General features: G+C 50.1%; 1 protein-coding gene across 1 annotated transcript; it reads left to right on the top strand.

The window, feature by feature from the left end:
• Positions 1 to 2,519: 2,519 nt before the first annotated feature.
• On the top strand, positions 2,520 to 5,042 carry LOC132087252 (olfactory receptor 14I1-like; the record flags this gene model as incomplete). Its single annotated transcript, XM_059493251.1, has 2 exons — positions 2,520 to 2,828; positions 5,019 to 5,042. Coding segments are annotated over 2 exons (333 nt in total), but the record flags the coding sequence as incomplete, so codon positions are not given.
• Between the last annotated feature and the right edge of the window lie 13,092 nt (positions 5,043 to 18,134).

Here is an 18,134-nt window from a genome sequence, read left to right as displayed (position 1 = left end):
TATTCTTTTCGTTATTCAGTCTTCTGTTGTAATTTTATAAGGTCTTAATAAAGTATTTAATTTTTTGAAAGTAAAAATTATTTCTCATATGGGGATGTGGAATCTAAAGCAATGTTGTCCACACTGGGTCAGCTCTCTAGGTACAACTTCACTGACCTCGCCAAACCTCCTTAGGAGATACCCTGGATCAAAATCAATCAGAGAAGGCTGCAATGACCACTTCTCTACAGAGAACAGTAATAAAATACATTCTTCAGAATAGGATTACATGTTTCTTAGAAGCTCTTTGAAATATTTCTCCATAACTATAAAAGGAAATATTCCTAATGAACTGTCCCAGAGCTGAGAAAAATCAAGGCAGAGCCATGGTTTGTGAGGACTTGCTTGATCCTAATGAGCCCTGTGGTATGTTTGGAGCTGAGCCCTTGAACCTCAGGGCCTGAGAGGAGATTGCACAAACCTTTCCAAGAGTCAAAATCAGAGGAAAAACTCAAAGTGCCTCAAAGCTTGAATGGGTCTCACTGAGGTCCATCCCCAACACAGGCTCCTCAAGGGCTCCTTGGTGGGGAGAATTGGAGGCCAGGATGGCATAAAATCTTCTCAGAGAATCCTAGTGTAGAAAAGAAAATTCAAAGTACCTTAAAAATCTTGAGTATCTCAAAGCATTAATGAGTCTCACTGAGTGTCAGTACAAAGCCTCTCCAGGGACTAATTACACCAGATAATTGGAGGCCATGATTGCACAAACCTCTCAGAGACTCCAAGGCAAAAGCCAAAACCAAAGTCCTTTGAAAAACCTGCAGTCCCTGCAGGGAGCATGAAGGAGTCCCCAGGGCCATTGCTGAGCAAGGCTCCCCAGGGACTCCTTCCAGCAGAACCTTGAGGCCACTGGGATGTGGGCTGGGGGAGGTGCTGAGGGCAGGACAAGGGCAGGACAGCATCCAGCCTGGCTGGGGCTGGGCCAGGAGGCCCCAGTGCCTCAGGACAAGGTGTGTCCTCGCAGCCCTTGGTGGCACAGCCCTGCTGTTGCCCAGGGCAGCAAGACTTGGCTTCTCTTTGTGCCCACCTGTCATCCCTGCCTCCAGTTCTCTGCTCTGCCTGGGGCCTGGGGACACTTTCTCAGTCGTGTTCCTCAATGGGACCCATTAAAAGTCCAAGAAACTTTGGGGTTGGATTCTGACTTGCAGTTCTGGAGAGGTTTCTTCAGCTCCCTCTCAGAGACTGATGTTCAGGGCCTGAGCACAAAGCCCCAGAGGCTCATTAAAGTTCTTGTGCTGTGTCTGTGCTGCTGAGTTGGGCTGGGCTCCTGGCACAGAGGCAGCTCCTGGTAACCAGAAGAGCATCGAAAGCACATTTCTCTTGAGAAGCTCATCTGCCAGCCCAGCAGAGCTGGGGCACTGCCTGCAGCCACCCCGAGCACAGCCCAGAGGCACAGTGAGCTTCAATCAGTCAGGGCTGGGAAGGTGCTGAGAAGTGCCTGGGGCAGAATCACTGCCAGCCCTTGGCACAGGAACCTCTGGCTGCAGGACAATGCAGCTGCAGCTCCTGGAGCCATTTCCTAAAGCTGGAACATCCCAATGCCTACAGACCCTGTGAGTACATTCTCTGATTGTCTCTTGTGCAGAGCAGCCAGGGGTGCCAAGGGCTGTCCTGCAGAGCAGGGTCCTGCAGCCCAGGGCGCTGTGCTGGGGCAGGGACGCTTCTGCCTGCCAGGGACAGCTCTCAGCCAGCCCTGGCAGCTGCTGCCAGCCCTCAGGGACAAGATCTGGGTGGGAGGGGACAGCTGGTAAGGCTTGGAACTGTTCTCCTTGTGTGGTGAGGATGCTGCATTGTTCAGGTCAGCCCCCAGCATGGCATTTAACTGCAGAACATTTCCAAGTAGATTATACATGGAGCACAGCAAGGCAGGGGCTGCATGAAAGGGAAAATTTTGCTTTGACATCTACTTGTCTCTGATACTTGGATCAGAAATTGCACATAGATGTTAATCTCTCAGTTCAGGTTTAGAATAAAAAATAAAAATACCACAGATCGAATAAACCAGGCAGTGACAGAGATCAACACAGGGCCTCTTACAGTCAGCATTACTGTCACTTTTCCAGCCTCCTCAGGGTTGTGCTGATGTTTCCATAACAGCCTGCAGAGCCAGAGCTGCCCCTGGGCAGTGCCAGAGCTGGGAGGGGTCTGCAGGGCAGATCTGAGCCCCCACGGCTGGGCTGGGCTCTGGCAGCACTGGCAGGGCCCAGGCCTGGGCACAGGGAAGCAGCTGCAGGCAGGGACAGCTCCATGCAGCAGAGCCCTGGGCAGGCAGTGGGGGGAAAGTGCCCCCAAGCTGTGCTGGGATAATTGAAAGTCCTCTCCAAACCAAACTATTCCATGATTACTTTTTTACAGATCCCCATGCCAAGGCACCTCAAATGTCCAACAGCAGCTCCATCAGGCACTTCCTCCTGCTGGCATTGGCAGACATGCGGCAGCTGCATCTCCTGCACTTCTGCCTCTTGCTGGGCATCTCCCTGGCTGCCCTCCTGGGCAACAGCCTCATCATCAGTGCTGTAGCCTGCAGCCACCCCCTGCACACACCCATGTTCTTCTTCCTGCTCAACCTGGCTCTCAGCGACCTGGGCTCCATCTGCACCACTGTCCCCAAAGCCATGCACGATTCCCTCTGGGACACCATGACCATCTCCTACAAAGGATGTGCTGCACAGCTCTGTTTCTTTCTGTTCTTCATCTCAGCAGAGCTTTCCCTCCTGACCATCATGTGCTACGACCGCTACGTGTCCATCTGCAAGCCCCTGCACTATGGGACCCTCCTGGGCAGCAGAGCTTGTGCCCACATGGCAGCAGCTGCCTGTGCCAGTGGCATTCTCACTGCTCTCGTGCACACAGCCAATACATTTTCCCTGCCTCTGTGCCATGGCAATGTCCTGGGCCAGTTCTTCTGTGAAATCCCTCAGATACTCAAGCTCTCCTGCTCCAAATCCTATCTCAGGGAATTTGGACTTCCTGCTTTTAGTGGTTGTTTGGTATTTGGTTGTTTTGTGTTCATTGTTTTCTCCGACATGCAGATCTTCAGGGCTGTGCTGAGGATCCCCTCTGAGCAGGGACGGCACAAAGCCTTTTCCACCTGCTTTCCTCACCTGGCTGTGGTCTCTCTGTTTCTCAGCACTGGCACATTTGCTCATCTGAAGCCCCTCTCCATGTCCTCCCTATCCCTGGATCTGGCCCTGTCAGTTCTGTACTCGGTGGTGCCTCCAGCCCTGAACCCCCTCATCTATAGCCTGAGGAACCAGGAACTCAAGGCTGCAGTGTGGAGACTGATGATTGGATGCTTTCAGGAACATTAAACTCCTGGCCAATTTCTGCAAATCACTTGTAATAAAAGTCATCTTTCGTATTTCTTCTTGGTTTCATCTTGGAGGGTCTTTTGTTTTTTGTTTTACATTTTTAATTTTGCCCATAAAAAAAATGTCATTGTTTGTGCCATTTCTCATTTTGTTTCTTACCACCTTCCCTGCGGCCACAGACTGTGTCAATGAGAGGCTGTGCTCTTGGTACCTTTAAATGAACTAAAGGATGTCCCAGCAAGGTTTTCTGCAGAGATACCCTTTTGTTGCCTTCTCTGGAGCTGCAGCAGCAATATCTGTGTGCAGATCAGTGCTGGCACAGCAGCTGTGCCCAGCAGCAGCAGCACTTGGTGTTGCCAATGCTGCTGCCATGGCCCTGCCCGCTGCCCTGGTGTTGCTGTAGGGCCTGAGTGCTCTCAGGGCCGGGCACAGCCCTGGGGGTGGCAGTTCCGGGGCTGCAGCAGGGACAGGCCATGGGCACTGCTGGGGCAGCGCTAACGCCTCAGGCCAGGGCCTGGGGGCTCCAGGCTCCTTGACCAGACTCTCTCAAGAACACACCCAGGCCGATGCTCAGCTCAGAAAACCCCCGTGAGCAGCCTCAGGCTGGCCGTGGGCAGGCTGAGGGCAAACAGCATGGCTGGAGCTCTACAAGGGCCCTGGGAGAGACAGGAAGGAGCAACAGAGCAGGGGCTGATCCATCCCCAGTGCACTGCACAGCCCAGGGCAGTGTCCCAGAGCATCCTGATGGAGCTGCCAACAACACTCTCCCTCTGCAGGTCTGGCCTCTCCCCCAGCTCACACAGGTGCCCCATCCTTGCAGGCACAGACATGGCAGCACTGCCTCAGCAGCCCCTGTTTGCATTGCACACAGCAGGGGGAGCACCCCCATGCTGTTGGTGTGGGGACATGAACCTGAGGGAGCACAAATGCCATCAGCCCCTGGGGCCAGCAAGGGCTGGGGGACACCAGGGAAACCACTCAGCTTTGTCCTGGCCTCTGCAGTCAGCCAGAGAGTTTGTTCCCATCAGCTGGGAGTTTCCTGTCCCACTGCAGATGCTCTTGCTCAGAGCCAGGGCTACCTGGCAGCCACCCCCAAACGGCCCTGAGCATTTCCTTGGCTTCACCTTTGCTTTCTTTTCTCATTCCTAGTTGAAATTTATTCCTATTGCCCAACCCTGTTCCCTCCCCTGCAAACAGCCCATCCCTGTTTGCCCTTTCCTCTCTGGCCCCACTCCCCATTGCAATTCCTGACTTGGCACCATGGGAATGTCCCTTGGTTAGCAGGATCATCCTACAAGTGCTGCAGGGATTGTCTGCAGGCTCCTGCAGTGCCTGGTGCTGCTCCCTTGCCAGAGGCACCCCAGGCCAGGGGGGCACATCTGGGCTGCTGTGTCTGGCTCTGGGTCTCCCTGTTCTGTGCAATGAACAGGAGCTGCAGAGGCTCTGCAGGACTGACAGGATGGGCTTTGGGGCTGGCAGGAGAAGCTGAGGAACCTGGGCTGCTGGAGCTTCTGAAGAGGAGGCCCAGGGCTCCTCCTGCAACTGCTCCAAGGGTGGTTTCACAGAATCACAGAATCAGTTAGGCTGTACAAGACTTTGGAGATGATTAATCAAGTCCAACCTGTGCCCGGACACCACCTTGTCTCCCCTGAGCCTCCTCTTCTCCAGGATAAACAACCCCAGCTCCCTTAGCCGCTCCTTACAAGACTTGTGCTCCAGACCCCTCCCCAGCCTTGTTGCCCTTCTCTGGACACGCTGCAGCCCCTCTATGTCCTTCCTAATTTTGGGAGCCCAGAACTGGACACAGCACTCAAGGTGCTGTCCAACCAGCGCCAAGAACAGGGGAAGAATGACTGCCCTGCTCCTGCTGGCCACACCATTCCTGATACAGGCCAGGAGCCATTGGCCTTCTTGGCCACTTGGGGACACTGCTGCCTCATGTCCAGCCTGCTGTCCATCAGTCCCTGCAGGTCCCTTTCTGCCTGGCTGCTGTCCAGCCACTCTGTCCCCAGCCTGTAGTGCTGCAGGGGTTGTTGTGGCCAAAGTGCAGAACTCGGAACTTGGACTTGTTAAACCTCACCTTGTTGGATTTGGGCCCTGGATCCAGCTTGTCCAGGGCTCTGTGCAGAGCCCTCCTACCCTCCAGCAGATCCACACTCCCATACATGTGTCTTGGTGTCACCATGGTTCCATGAGGCCCCAGAGTGTCGCAATGGTCTCCATGATTCCATGAGGCCTCCCAGCACCACAATGTTGTTGGTTCAACAAGGCCCTGCAGGGTCCAGTGGCCTCTGTGATTCCCCCAGGACCCAGACTGTCACCATGGACTCCTTGCTTCCATTCAGCCCCACAGTGTCACAATGGCCTCTTGGCTCTGTGCTGCCATGTCGTACACTGTCACCATGGTCCTCTTAGTGCCACCAGGCCCTGCAGTGTCACAATTGCCCCTTGCTTCCCCAGGGCCCTGCAGTGTCACAATCATCAGAGAATCAACCAGGCTGGAAAAGACCTTGGAGAGCAGCAAGTCCAACCTGGGACCCAACACCACCTTGTCACCCAGATCATGGCACTCAGTGCCACATCCAGTCTTTCCTTAAACACTTCCAGGGACGGTGACTCACCCACCTCCCTGGGCAGCCCATTCCAATGCCCAATCACCCTTTGTGTGAAGAATATCTCCTAATGTCCAGCCTAAACTTCCCCTGGTGCAGCTTAAGGCTATGTCTTCTTGTCCTGTGCCTGTTCCCTGGAAGAAGAGGCCAAGCTCCACCTGGCTGCACCCTCCTGTCAGGGAGTTGTAGAGAGTGATGAGGTCTCCCCTGAGCCGCCTCTTCTCCAGGATAAACAACCCCAGCTCCCTTAGCCACTCCTTACAAGACTTGTGCTCCAGACCCCTCCCCAGCCTTGTTGCCCTTCTCTGGACACACTACAGCCTCTCTATGTCCTTCCTAATCTGGGGGCCCAGAACTGGACACAGCACTCGAGGTGCTGCCCTACCAGTGCTGAGCACAGGGGAAGAATGACTGCCCTGCTCCTGCTGGCCACAACATTCCTGATCCATAGGAGTGCCAGGGGTTGGATGGGGGAAATGGTGGGGAGGGACAAGGGACAAAGTGTTATTGATTGTCAGCCATGATGTTGCCCAATTGATAAATGACACAAAACTCGGATAAGTTTTGTGGGTGCTTTATTAAGGGCCCGGGGAACTGGGGGACTCACGTCCCAAAGTCTGAGCCCCCAAATTCACGTATGGGTGCTTCCCTCTTATACATGCGATTCACAAAAAAGTTTCCAAGAAACAGTTCCCTGTTCCCCTTGCCTGGTCACAGACCCCTTGTGATACATTCCTTGGTTCACAAACAGATCATTAATCCTCTGCTTATCTTATTCTAAGAGCATTGTATGCTGCCTCTAGACAGGTTAGCATTCTTACTTTCTTGCACTAGTTTAATTATTTATTAAATCTCTAAGACTACCTGCTAGGTAACACACAAAACCCAACACACACTTTCAACGGCTACAAAACTACTTTTTAACAAACCAGTTCACACACAACTCACTATAATTAAATATTTTGCTAAATTTCATTTCTTTTCCAACATTTCCCCCCTTTTGAGCATCCTTCAGTCCTGCTGCAAGGATGCTCAATCAACAGTATTGACAGTAACATCTTCATAACGAGGTGGGGAGTGTTCTTCATTCTGCCGCCCACGGGTCATCGCCTTCAGCAACCGGAGAGATCGCCTCTTTTCCTTCTCGATCACACCTAAGAGGCATCTATATACAATCCATATAGTCACTAAAAATACTAAAAACATTAGTACATACTGTATAGCAGATGTAATCCAGCCAGACAGGTGAAGCCCCAAAGAATCAAATACTGCTCCTATCCAATTATGCTGTGCTTCCCTTTCAATTTCCTTGGTTTTTGTTTCCACTTCTGCCAGTTGAGAAATATCTTTCTCAACTTCAAGTGTAACATTTGGAATGTGTACACAGCAATGATCTATTCTCCTACTCAGGTAACCACAAACTCCAGGGGGTATGCAAATTCCAGGTTATATCTAACATTCGTGCTAATTCCTGCACTATCCCGGCTATAAAATGCGGACCCCTATCTGATGACAATCCTAAAGGTACTCCAAATCTTGGTATTATTTCTTTTAACAAGGTTTTTACCACCTCCTTAGCCTGATTAGTTCTACATGGAAAAGCTTCCGGCCACCCTGAGAATGTACATACATACACTAACAAGTATCTGTATCCCTGTGCCCTAGGCAATTCAGAAAAATCAACTTGCCAGTAATCTCCTGGTTGTGGCCAGACTTGCAACTTTCCCATTTGTATTTGTCTCCTAACTACTGGATTATTTTTCAAACATACTGGACACATCTGATTAGAGATTATCTCATTCTTCAAAAATTTTACCAATACTTCTGCCCCCCAATGACATTTATTATGTTCTGATTCCAAAATAAATTTCATTATGCGGGTAGGTACCACTATTTGTCCCATTGGTGTAACATACCACCCAAGTTGATTCTTCTGTGCCCCTAGCAAGTTTATTAGTTTTCCATCTTCTATTGAATATTTGGGCTCCTGATTCAGGTATGGGGTAGCTGGATTTGTTCTTACCGGTACCAATGCCATTTGAGTCCATACTTCCCGTGCCACTTGCCGAGCTGTAATATCAGCAAATCGATTTCCTCTGTAAACGTCTCCTTCCGCAGTCTGATGTCCTCTAACATGCATTACTGCAACTGCTTTGGGACTGTGTACCGCATCCAGTAGCTGTAGCACTTCTTCCCGGTGCTTGATGTTGGTTCCCTGTGAATTCAAAAGCCCCCTTTCCTTCCATAACGCCCCATGTACATGAACCACACCAAAGGCATATTTAGAATCTGTCCAGATATTAACCCTTTTGTCCTTGCTCAAATACAGGGCTCTGGTGAGTCCAATCACCTCTGCCTTCTGGGCCGAAGTTCCAGGTAACAAAGCCTTTGCCTCTATTACCTGATCCAATGTTACCACTGCATACCCGGCATAGCGAGTCCCATTCTCGACAAAACTGGATCCATCAGTGTATAGTTCCCATTCAGGTTCTTCCAATGGTTCATCCTTTAGGTCGGGTCTGCTGGCATATACTTGTTCAATTACCTCTACGCAATCATGCACCAGTCCCCCAGCTTCCTGGTCACTGCGTAAAAACTCTGCTGGATTAACATGATTAGTAGTCCTTATTTCAATATCATCCTGTTCTCTCAGGATGGCCTGGTATTGCAACATTCGACTGGATGATAGCCAGTGGCCCCCCTTTTGCTCCAAAACGGCCATGACCATATGGGGAACAAACACTTTCATTTTTGCCCCCAAAGTCAATTTCCTGGCCTCTTGAATAAGAATTATTGTTGCCGCCACGGCTCGTAAACACGAGGGCCACCCGGAACTTACCGAATCCAGTTGTTTAGAGAAGTATCCCACTGGCCTCTTCCAGGATCCCACCTTCTGGGTGAGGACCCCCAATGCCAGTTTTTGCCTCTCATTCACGTACAACTGGAATTCCTTGGTCACGTCAGGGAGTCCTAGGGCTGGGGCCTCCTTTAGTGCCTGCTTCAATTCCTGGAAGGCCTTCTTTTGCTGTGTCGTCCACTCCAACCGATGCTGCTTCAAGGCCTCATATAGTGGCTTGGCTAGGAGACCGAAATTCATGATCCACAGTCGACACCATCCCACCATTCCTAGAAAAGATCTCAATTCCTGATGGTTACGAGGCAAAGGAATAGCACATATTGCCTCTATTCGGTTTACTCCCAAACGTCTCTGCCCTTGTGTGATCTCACAACCGAGGTAAATAACGCTATTTTTGACCAATTGAGCTTTTTCCTTAGAAACCCGATACCCTGCTTGGCCAAGCATGTTGAGTAATTTAATTGTTAATTCCACGCGCATTTCCCTTTCCTTAGTAGCCAGAAAAATGTCGTCCACGTACTGCAGGACTACATACAAGGATGGGGATATTGTTACCTGGGTTATCTTCCATTCCTCCAGCTCCTTGGCCAGTTGGTTTCCAAAAATAGTAGGGGAGCATTTAAATCCCTGTGGGAGTCTCGTCCACATAAGCTGCTTCTTTCTCCCAAAATCAGGACTCTCCCACTCGAAGGCAAAATATTTCCTACTCTCTATTGCCAGTGGGATGCAGAAGAAGGCATCTTTAAGGTCAATCACTGAGAACCATTTAAACTCCTCTGATACAGATGTTAACAAAGTATAAGGATTAGCAACAACTGGATGTATGTCTTTCACTATTTCATTAATAGCCCTTAAGTCCTGTACCAAACGATACTTACCGTTAGGTTTCTTTACTGGAAAAATTGGAGTATTATACTCCGATTCACATTCCTGTAATATTCCTTGAGCCAAAAATTGTTTAATTAACGGGGCTACTCCCCCTTGCCTCAAGCTTCAAGGGGTATTGCTTTATCCTCACTGGTCGGGCCCCTTCCTTTAGTTCCACCTTTACTGGCTGTGCAGCTTTAGATTTTCCGGGGACCCCTGACTCCCATACCCAGGGTACTACAGCCTGCTCAATTTCTTCTGGAATAGGAGAGGCATCCACTTCCTTGATCACAAAAATGCCTGCTATTTGTTCCTCAGGTATTTCCAATTTCACCCTTCCCCCTTCAAATATTATTTTCACATTAAGTCGGGACAACAGGTCTCTGCCAAGAAGGGGTGTGGGGCAGTTTGGCATATACAAAAATTGGTGATCTAATTCCTTCCCCCCAAACCTAAGATTTAAAGGTTGTAAAAATGGTTGTTCCTCTAGCTTCCCTGTTGCCCCCACCACCTGTACCGTTGTGTCACTCAAAGGTCCCAATCGTCTATTGAGTACAGAATAAGTAGCTCCAGTGTCTACCATAAATTCTTGATTCTTTCCATCTATTTCTAAAACTACCCTTAAATCCTTTTCTAGTCAGCTTTGATTCTGATAGTTTCCCAAAACTAGTGCTTGAGCGACTTCTGCTGGTCCTCCCGTGAATCCTCCCACAGGGGCATTTCCCATTGGGGCTGTCCTTAATCCCATGTTTCCCATGCCCATACCTCCTCTAACCGGGCATTCATTTTTCCAGTGTCCCAATTGTCGGCAAAAGGCACACTGGTTTGGATCCAACCTCCCCATGTTAGGTGCAAACCCAAATCCTCCCCGACCTCTTGGCAACCCCCTCTGTCCGTGATTAGCTCCTCCCCGACCTCGACCCCTAATGGGTCTTCCTCCTGCCCCTGCCTGTTGCATTACAGCCAGAATAGTAGCTTGTTGTCTTTTTGCAGTTTCTTTTTCCCTGTTGTTGTATACCTTCCACGCTACCTCCAGCATTTTATCCAAACTTCTAGTATCCTCTCCTTCCAGCTTTTGTAACTTTTTCCTAATATCCTCTTGTGATTGCCCCATAAACAACAATGCCAATTGAAGTTTTCCTGATTGATCCTCTACATCTAAATTAGTAAACTTCCGAGCCATGTCTTTTAATCGTTCTAAAAAGGCAAACGGAGACTCATTCTTGTCCTGCTTGACCGAATACAACTTAGACCAGTTCATAGTCTTAGGTATTCCTGTCCTTCCACCAACAATTCCTAATATCGTTTTACAGCCCTTATTCCTCCCGTAGAGTTTGGGTCCCACTTAGGTTCCTCACTTGGTACCAATTCATCAACTGTCTCATTTAGTTGTCTCAACCGAATTTCCTCACGAGCCTTTTCTCTAGTGGCTCTAATAACCATTTCCTTTTCCGTGGAATCCATTATAGTATCTAATAATACCTGTAAATCATTCCAGTCCGGATTCTGAGTCTTTATTACCATTTTAACCACCCTTGCCACCCTTTCAGGATCCTCCCGATAACTCCCCGCTGATTGCTTCCATATTACCAAATCCCCGGGGGAGAAAGGCACCTTTATAAGTATCCTTTCTCCCTGTGGTCCCACAGCTTCCCTTAACGGCGCAATTAACTGTGGCCCCTTCTGCCCCTTCCTTCCCTTGCGAGTCCGCCCTGCTAACGGAGTTCTTTTAACACTCTCATTCTTCTCACCATCACCACCATCACTATCACTCTCACTAGATCCCGTTTTTATAGCTATATCTGCAGAGGGAGCAGGGGGCACATTAGGAGCAACTGGAACCCTTGGAAGTGCTATACAATAAGACAAATCTTCCTCGATTGAAGGATACAAATTACGCTCCTTTCTTTCTTTACATCCCACACATTCCCTTTCATCATTCACTTCTAAAACCAAAATACCACATTCCTTTTGCCATTCCTCTTTCCGATATAAAACGAAAAACAAATCCAAATATGGTATTTCATCCCATTTCTCATTTCTCCTTAAAAATTGCATCAAAGATTCCATTATCCCCAATTCCAGTGTACCATTCACCGGCCATCCCGCTTCCCCAATCTCATATTCAGGCCACCAATGATTACAATAATCTATCATTTTGCTTTTATCCAATTCTTGATAATACCCCTCACTTTTCCACCGTTTCAATATACAACCTAATGGTGTATTTCCAGGTATTTTACCATTGGCTTGCACTAAGGTTTTAAAAGTTTTAAAAGACATCATATTACAACCTTTAATTCCACTATTAATCCAAATAAACCAATATACCTTAAACCAATATACCTTCTCGCCGTCCTTCCCTAAAACAAACAGGAGGCGAGTTCCGGTCCTGCGTCCTTAGACGTCTTATGGCCGGAGCCTAGGCTTTTTTACCAACCACCAAATCCAAATCCAATTATCACCTTTTTCCAATATAAAGCACCTTCGGGCTTACCTTGGCAGTTGTCCAACAGGCGCGGGGTGTCGGTCACGACCGATTACTCCCCAAGAAGTGCTCGGTGCCGGCTTGGAGTGGATCGGGACGCGAACCGCCCCAGCAGCCCTTGGAGTCCTGCCACGGTCGCCAGAAAACTGTTGCCCGATTGATAAATGACACAAAACTCGGATAAGTTTTGTGGGTGCTTTATTAAGGGCCCGGGGAACTGGGGGACTCACGTCCCAAAGTCTGAGCCCCCAAATTCACGTATGGGTGCTTCCCTCTTATACATGCGATTCACAAAAAAGTTTCCAAGAAACAGTTCCCTGTTCCCCTTGCCTGGTCACAGACCCCTTGTGATACATTCCTTGGTTCACAAACAGATCATTAATCCTCTGCTTATCTTATTCTAAGAGCATTGTATGCTGCCTCTAGACAGGTTAGCATTCTTACTTTCTTGCACTAGTTTAATTATTTATTAAATCTCTAAGACTACCTGCTAGGTAACACACAAAACCCAACACACACTTTCAACGGCTACAAAACTACTTTTTAACAAACCAGTTCACACACAACTCACTATAATTAAATATTTTGCTAAATTTCATTTCTTTTCCAACAATGAAGGGTCTTGATCTTCATATCTGCTCAGATTGCATTGGAAGATGCTGGGGAATAAATATAAATTGGACGTTGCTGGTATCAATCTATAAACAGGAATAGAAAACAGGAAAAAGCAGTTCACTTTGCATTGTTTTCAATACAATATATTCACTTTGAATTAACTTCTGAAGTCTGTCTAATTAACCAGAGAAGAATTGAAAACTTAAATTATTCCCAGGGGCTTGTCTTGTTCAGGTGTTTAGAAAAAATATTTTTTTGCTTTTCTCACTGAATTCCTGAACTGAAGAGCTCAAGAAAGAAGATCCCTCTGGAGTAGTACAATTCATCAGCAACCTCCAAGTGGCTGAGGATCCATCCCTATCAGAGCAGCAATCAACAGAAATGGGCACAGCTTTGTGTCTGCCCCAGCTTTGGCATGGGCCCGGGCCTGGAGCAGGAGTAGGCCTTGAGGGCCCCAAGGTTGGCGCTCTTGTGCTGCCCTGGGCAGATGGGATGGCAGCAGGGGCTGCAGAGCTCTCAGCACCTCAGCCCAAGGGGAGCAGGGCAGCCAGGGAGCCTCCTTTGGCCTTGGCCAAGCACCTTCCCCCATGGCTGGGGCTGAGCTCTGTGGCAGCTGCAGCTGCTGCTGTGCCCTTGCCAGGGGCTGAGGCCATGGGGCCAGTGCCCAGAGCAGCCTGGCCGGAGCAGAGTAGTGGGACCAGAGCAGGCTGGGCTGGGCTGGGGAGAGGCCCTTGGTGCTGCCCAGAGCTCAGGGCAGCTGGCAGAGCTTGCAGGGAGCTGGGCTGCGCTCAGAGAGCCTGGCCCAGAAACCATCAGTGTCCATCTCAGCCTGGCTGAGCGTGCAGGGGCAGGACTCAGGCCAGGCCTTGTGGGGCACGGCCAGCACCGGTGCAAGGCATTGAAAACAGGCAAGTGGCCCAGAGAGGAGGCTGCTCTGTGCCCTTGGTGGCATGGACAGAGCAGGGAGGGGGCCCAGGACATTTGTCAGTGCCAGCCTCTGTCCCCATGTGTTGGCAGCCCTGGCTGCTGAGCCCAGCTTTGGCCTGGGCTGAGTTTGGCTGTGGCCAAGTTCCATCCTCCTGCGGGGCTCAGGGCCTGTTCCCGGCCATGGCCAGCCCTGACTGCCTCTCTGCTGGTCCAGAGGCCGACAGAGCCTGGGGCAGGGCTGTCTGTGCAGCCACACAGCCACAGGCTCTGCAGGAGCTGGCAGAGGCTGCCCAGCAGGGAGGCCATGGGGCACAGAGCCCCAAGGCTGCTGTGGGCACCACGGCACAGGGGCTGTTCCCAGCCGCAATGCTCCTGGCCTGGGCTGGGCCTGCACAGGGGCTGGGCCACCATGGCTGGGCCAGCACAGGGCCACAAAGGGGCCACGCAGCCGCTGCTGGGGCTGACAGCAAGGCCAGGCGCACACAGGGAATTGCTGAGCATGGCCTGCACTGGCCAGGCCTGACTGTGCCAAAGGCAGAGCTCAGCTGCCCTTGGGGGCTGCAGGAACAGTCCAGAGCCCAAAAAGCCTCCATGGCTGTGCTGGAGACCAAGGCTCCAGCAGGGAAATGCAGGGCTGCTGCGGGATGGGGAGGGCATTGAATTCCAGAACACATCTCAGCTCTCTGATGATCCCAGCACCATGCTGGGCCCTGTTTCAGACTGGAGCAGAGCAGATGTTGATGGGGCAGGAGCCCTGCGGGGCTGTCAGGGACCTGCAGCTTGCAAGGTGCTCTGCTCTCCCTCAGGAGCTCTTGGAGAGATCCAATCCCAGCTGGGCACCTCAGGGCACAAGTGGCACTGCCTGTTCATGGGCACACAGCTGATGTCTGCCTGGAAAGGGGCACAGGTGTTAATAACTGTTAGTTTCATAATATACAAGCAAATCTTTATTATCTGGGTCATTTGAGTACTTTTAAGAAATGACAAAGTTTTCCCACCAGGAACAGAAATTTCCTGGTTCTAGTAGATCCTTCTACTTATGGCAGGAGAAGAAATATTGACCTTCCCCTCTCCCTTTTCCACCAGCATTCAGTCTAATATTTCATTACTCTGATATTTCATGATCCTCTCCCTTCAGGTGTTTCCAGCTGTCCTTTTTAAATGGCCCTGTCTAAGGACATCTCTTCATTTGGAGCAGCTGGATCTATGTCCTTCCCATGGCTCCCAGATTTTCTCCTGCAGCTGTTCTCTGATCATTCCAATGCATCTCCCTTGACTGGCTTCATGCTTTGAAATTCAGGAGGTTGCCCAATCTTTCAGAAGTTTCAGTAACTCCTTAGTCAGCATCTTAGTTGTAGTTTTGTCTTTTCTATCACCTCTTCCTATGTCTTTGTCTAAAATCCTTCCGGTATGGCAGTCTGTTGAGGATGGTGGACATGTTTGATGTTGCTAGGATGTCACAAGGAGCTCAGCGAAGTGTTTTGATGTTTATTAAATTTTATCATTTCACTTTTTTTATGCTGCCCATGAACAGAAACGTTTCTGTGCCTCTGAGTCTCACTAGTTCCTGGTCCCTCAAAGGACACAAACCTGATGAGTTGACAGACAGACACTGCTGGGCTGGGATAGAGGCTCTGGGGGGATTGGGGTTCCAGGTCAGGGCACTGCTGGGGTTCCAGGGCAGGGCAAGGCTGGACCTGCCTCTTCATCCTCCCTCACACATGAAATGTTTCAAGCCAAGAATCTCCTCCAGTCTGTCACAACAGGCAATGTTGGAGGTGAAATCCCACTTCTGGCCATGGGCACCTGGAGGACAAGGACAGTTCTTTTCCATAGGAAGGAAAGCAGAGACCCCCAGTGTTTGGAAGGCAGGTGAGAGCCTCACTAGGCCATGGCCAGCCAGACTTGTCAGAAATGGCAGATTTTGTCTGGGAGCAGAGTTTGGATTTAAAGAATTTTTGAGGTGGAACCTCAATATCACCCATGGGCTCCTGGAGAAGCAGGACAGTTCCTTCCCATGGGAAGGAATGTACGGAGCCTTTCTTAATGTTTTGGGGACAGATGGGAGGTTACCCTTGTGAAACTACTGCAAGACAGTCTTGTCCTGGCAATATTCCTATGGGAACAATCCCTGGATATAAGGAAATTTGGAGGTGAAGTCCTAATTCTGGACATGGGCGCCTGGAGAAGAAGGAGAGGTTTTTTCCATAGCAAGGAAAGAACGGAGCCCCTGTGTTTCAATAGCAGATGAGAAGAGACCCTCAGCTTGCCAAGGTCAGCTGGAAAAGTCAGGCAGCTCACAGGAAGCCAAACCAGCCAGACCTGTTCCATGTTCCCTTGGTTTTATGGGGTCCAGCAGTGTCACAATGGACCCTTGGTACAATGGAGTCCCACAATGTCACAATGGCCTCCAGGCTCCACAAGGCCCTGAAGTGTCACAAAGGTCCCACTGATTCCATTAGACGTTGCAGTGTCACAATGGTCTCTGTGGTTCCCCAGGCCCCACAATGTCTCATGACTCCTCTGTTCCATGAGCCCTGCAATGTCACAATGGACTTCTGGACCCTGGGGGTTTGCGGTGCCACAATGGTCTCCTTTGGTTTCTCAGTGTCAAAATGGTCTGCAGATGACATCAGGCCCTGCAGTGTCACAACAGACCTTTGGTTCCATGCAGCCCTGCAGTGTCACAAAGCCCTCTTGTTTTCACCAGGCCCCACAATATCACAATGGTCCTCTTTGTTCTGTGGGGACCCCCAGGGTCACAATGGTCTTACTGATTCCATGAGGCCTCACAGTGTCACAGTGCTTTGCTTTTTCCATGGGACCTCATAGTATCACAATGGTCTCCACGATTCCATGGTGCCCCTCAGTGTCACAATGGTCCCTTGGTACCATGAGGCTGTGAAGTGTCTTAATTGTCTTTGCATGGTTCCATGAGGCCTTGCAATGTCACAATAGACCTTTGGCTCCATGGGGTCTCGCAGTGTCACAATAGCCCCTTGGTTCCATGACACCCCAAAGTGTCACAATGGTCTCCACGGTTCCATGAGGCCCCGCAGTGTCACAACAGACCCTTGGTTTGATGGGGCCTCTCAGTGTCACAATGATCTCTATATTCCTTGGAGCTACACAGAGTCAGTACGGTCCCCTTGGTTCCATGAGGCCCAGCAATGACACAGTGCTCTCCATGATTCCATTCAGCCCCACAGTGTCACAATGGTCCCTTGGTCTCACAGGGCCCCACAGTGTCACAATGGTCCCTTGGTTCCATGGCCCCGTGCTGCTGCGTTCCCCCTTCCCCTTCTCAGGCTACCCTGCCAGCTGAGAAATGCTTCTTGGGCCTCGCCCTTGGCCAGCAGCCCCTGGGCTCAGCTCCTCTGCAGCTCATCACAAACACTGTCTGCTCCAGGCACTGCTGCTGCCCAAGCGGCTCCTGCTTTCTGCAGGAGCAGCCCTGGGAACTGTTTTTGTTCCCTCAGTGGCACAACGTCCCTGTTCTCACACTGCCAAAGAAAGCTGTTGATGCCAAGTGCAGCAGGATGAACCATTGCTGGGACTGAAGCCCCTCTCATGGGGCCCTGCACACAGCGCTCCAAAAGGAGCCCCTTGGAACTCTCAGAGGCCAGTGACTGCCTCTGAGTGGGGCCTCTCCCAGCCGGGAACTCTCCCGTTTCCTGCACTCAGGGATCCTTAACAACAACGGAGCCTGGGCCGATCCCCCCACTCCTCCATGCTCAACCCTTCACCTGCTGGGGAGATGCCAAAGGATCCACAGGGAGCATTTCCTGCCCTCAGAGGAATTTCTCCCAGGTGTCTTGCACTGACTCTTGTGTCTGTGTGCACACAGGAGTGCCTGTGCTGGGGAAATGTGGCAGAAATGCTGCTCTCTGAGGGGTATGAGTGCCTTGGATAGCTGTGTCAGTCAGATATCCAGATATCAGTAAGTAAGATTAAGTCACGAGGTCTAAGCTAAGTTAAATGCTCCTAAGAGTTGTTCTTTTGCTACGTTGTTACATTTAATTTAAGTTATTACCTAAGTTAAATATTGTTAAATGTTATTCCTCTGTAAAATTGCTAAGTCATAGGTTTTAAGATAGGTTAAATACTGTTAAGAGCTGTTTTTGGCTAAATTGTGACTTTTAAGGTATCAGTTAAGGTTAAGGTATAAGTTAAGTCCTGTTAAGCTTGAGCTCTGGTGAGCTTTTAGGCCGTATATGTTTTATCCTTGCCCTCACTGACCTGTTGTCACACACACACACACACACCACACACACACACACACACACACACACACACACAGAGACACGAACAGTTCTCGGTTCATTTCTGGTTTGATTGCCTGGATTTGGTTTGCTTTTGTTGTTGCTTTGTTTCCTTGGTGTGCCTGAAGTGTCCAGTCAGGAGCAGAGTGACTCTTG

This window comes from Ammospiza nelsoni, unplaced genomic scaffold (assembly GCF_027579445.1).
Source record: "Ammospiza nelsoni isolate bAmmNel1 unplaced genomic scaffold, bAmmNel1.pri scaffold_55, whole genome shotgun sequence".
NCBI classification, from domain to species: Eukaryota; Metazoa; Chordata; class Aves; order Passeriformes; family Passerellidae; genus Ammospiza; species Ammospiza nelsoni.
This window is presented reverse-complemented; position numbering and strand designations above follow the sequence as displayed.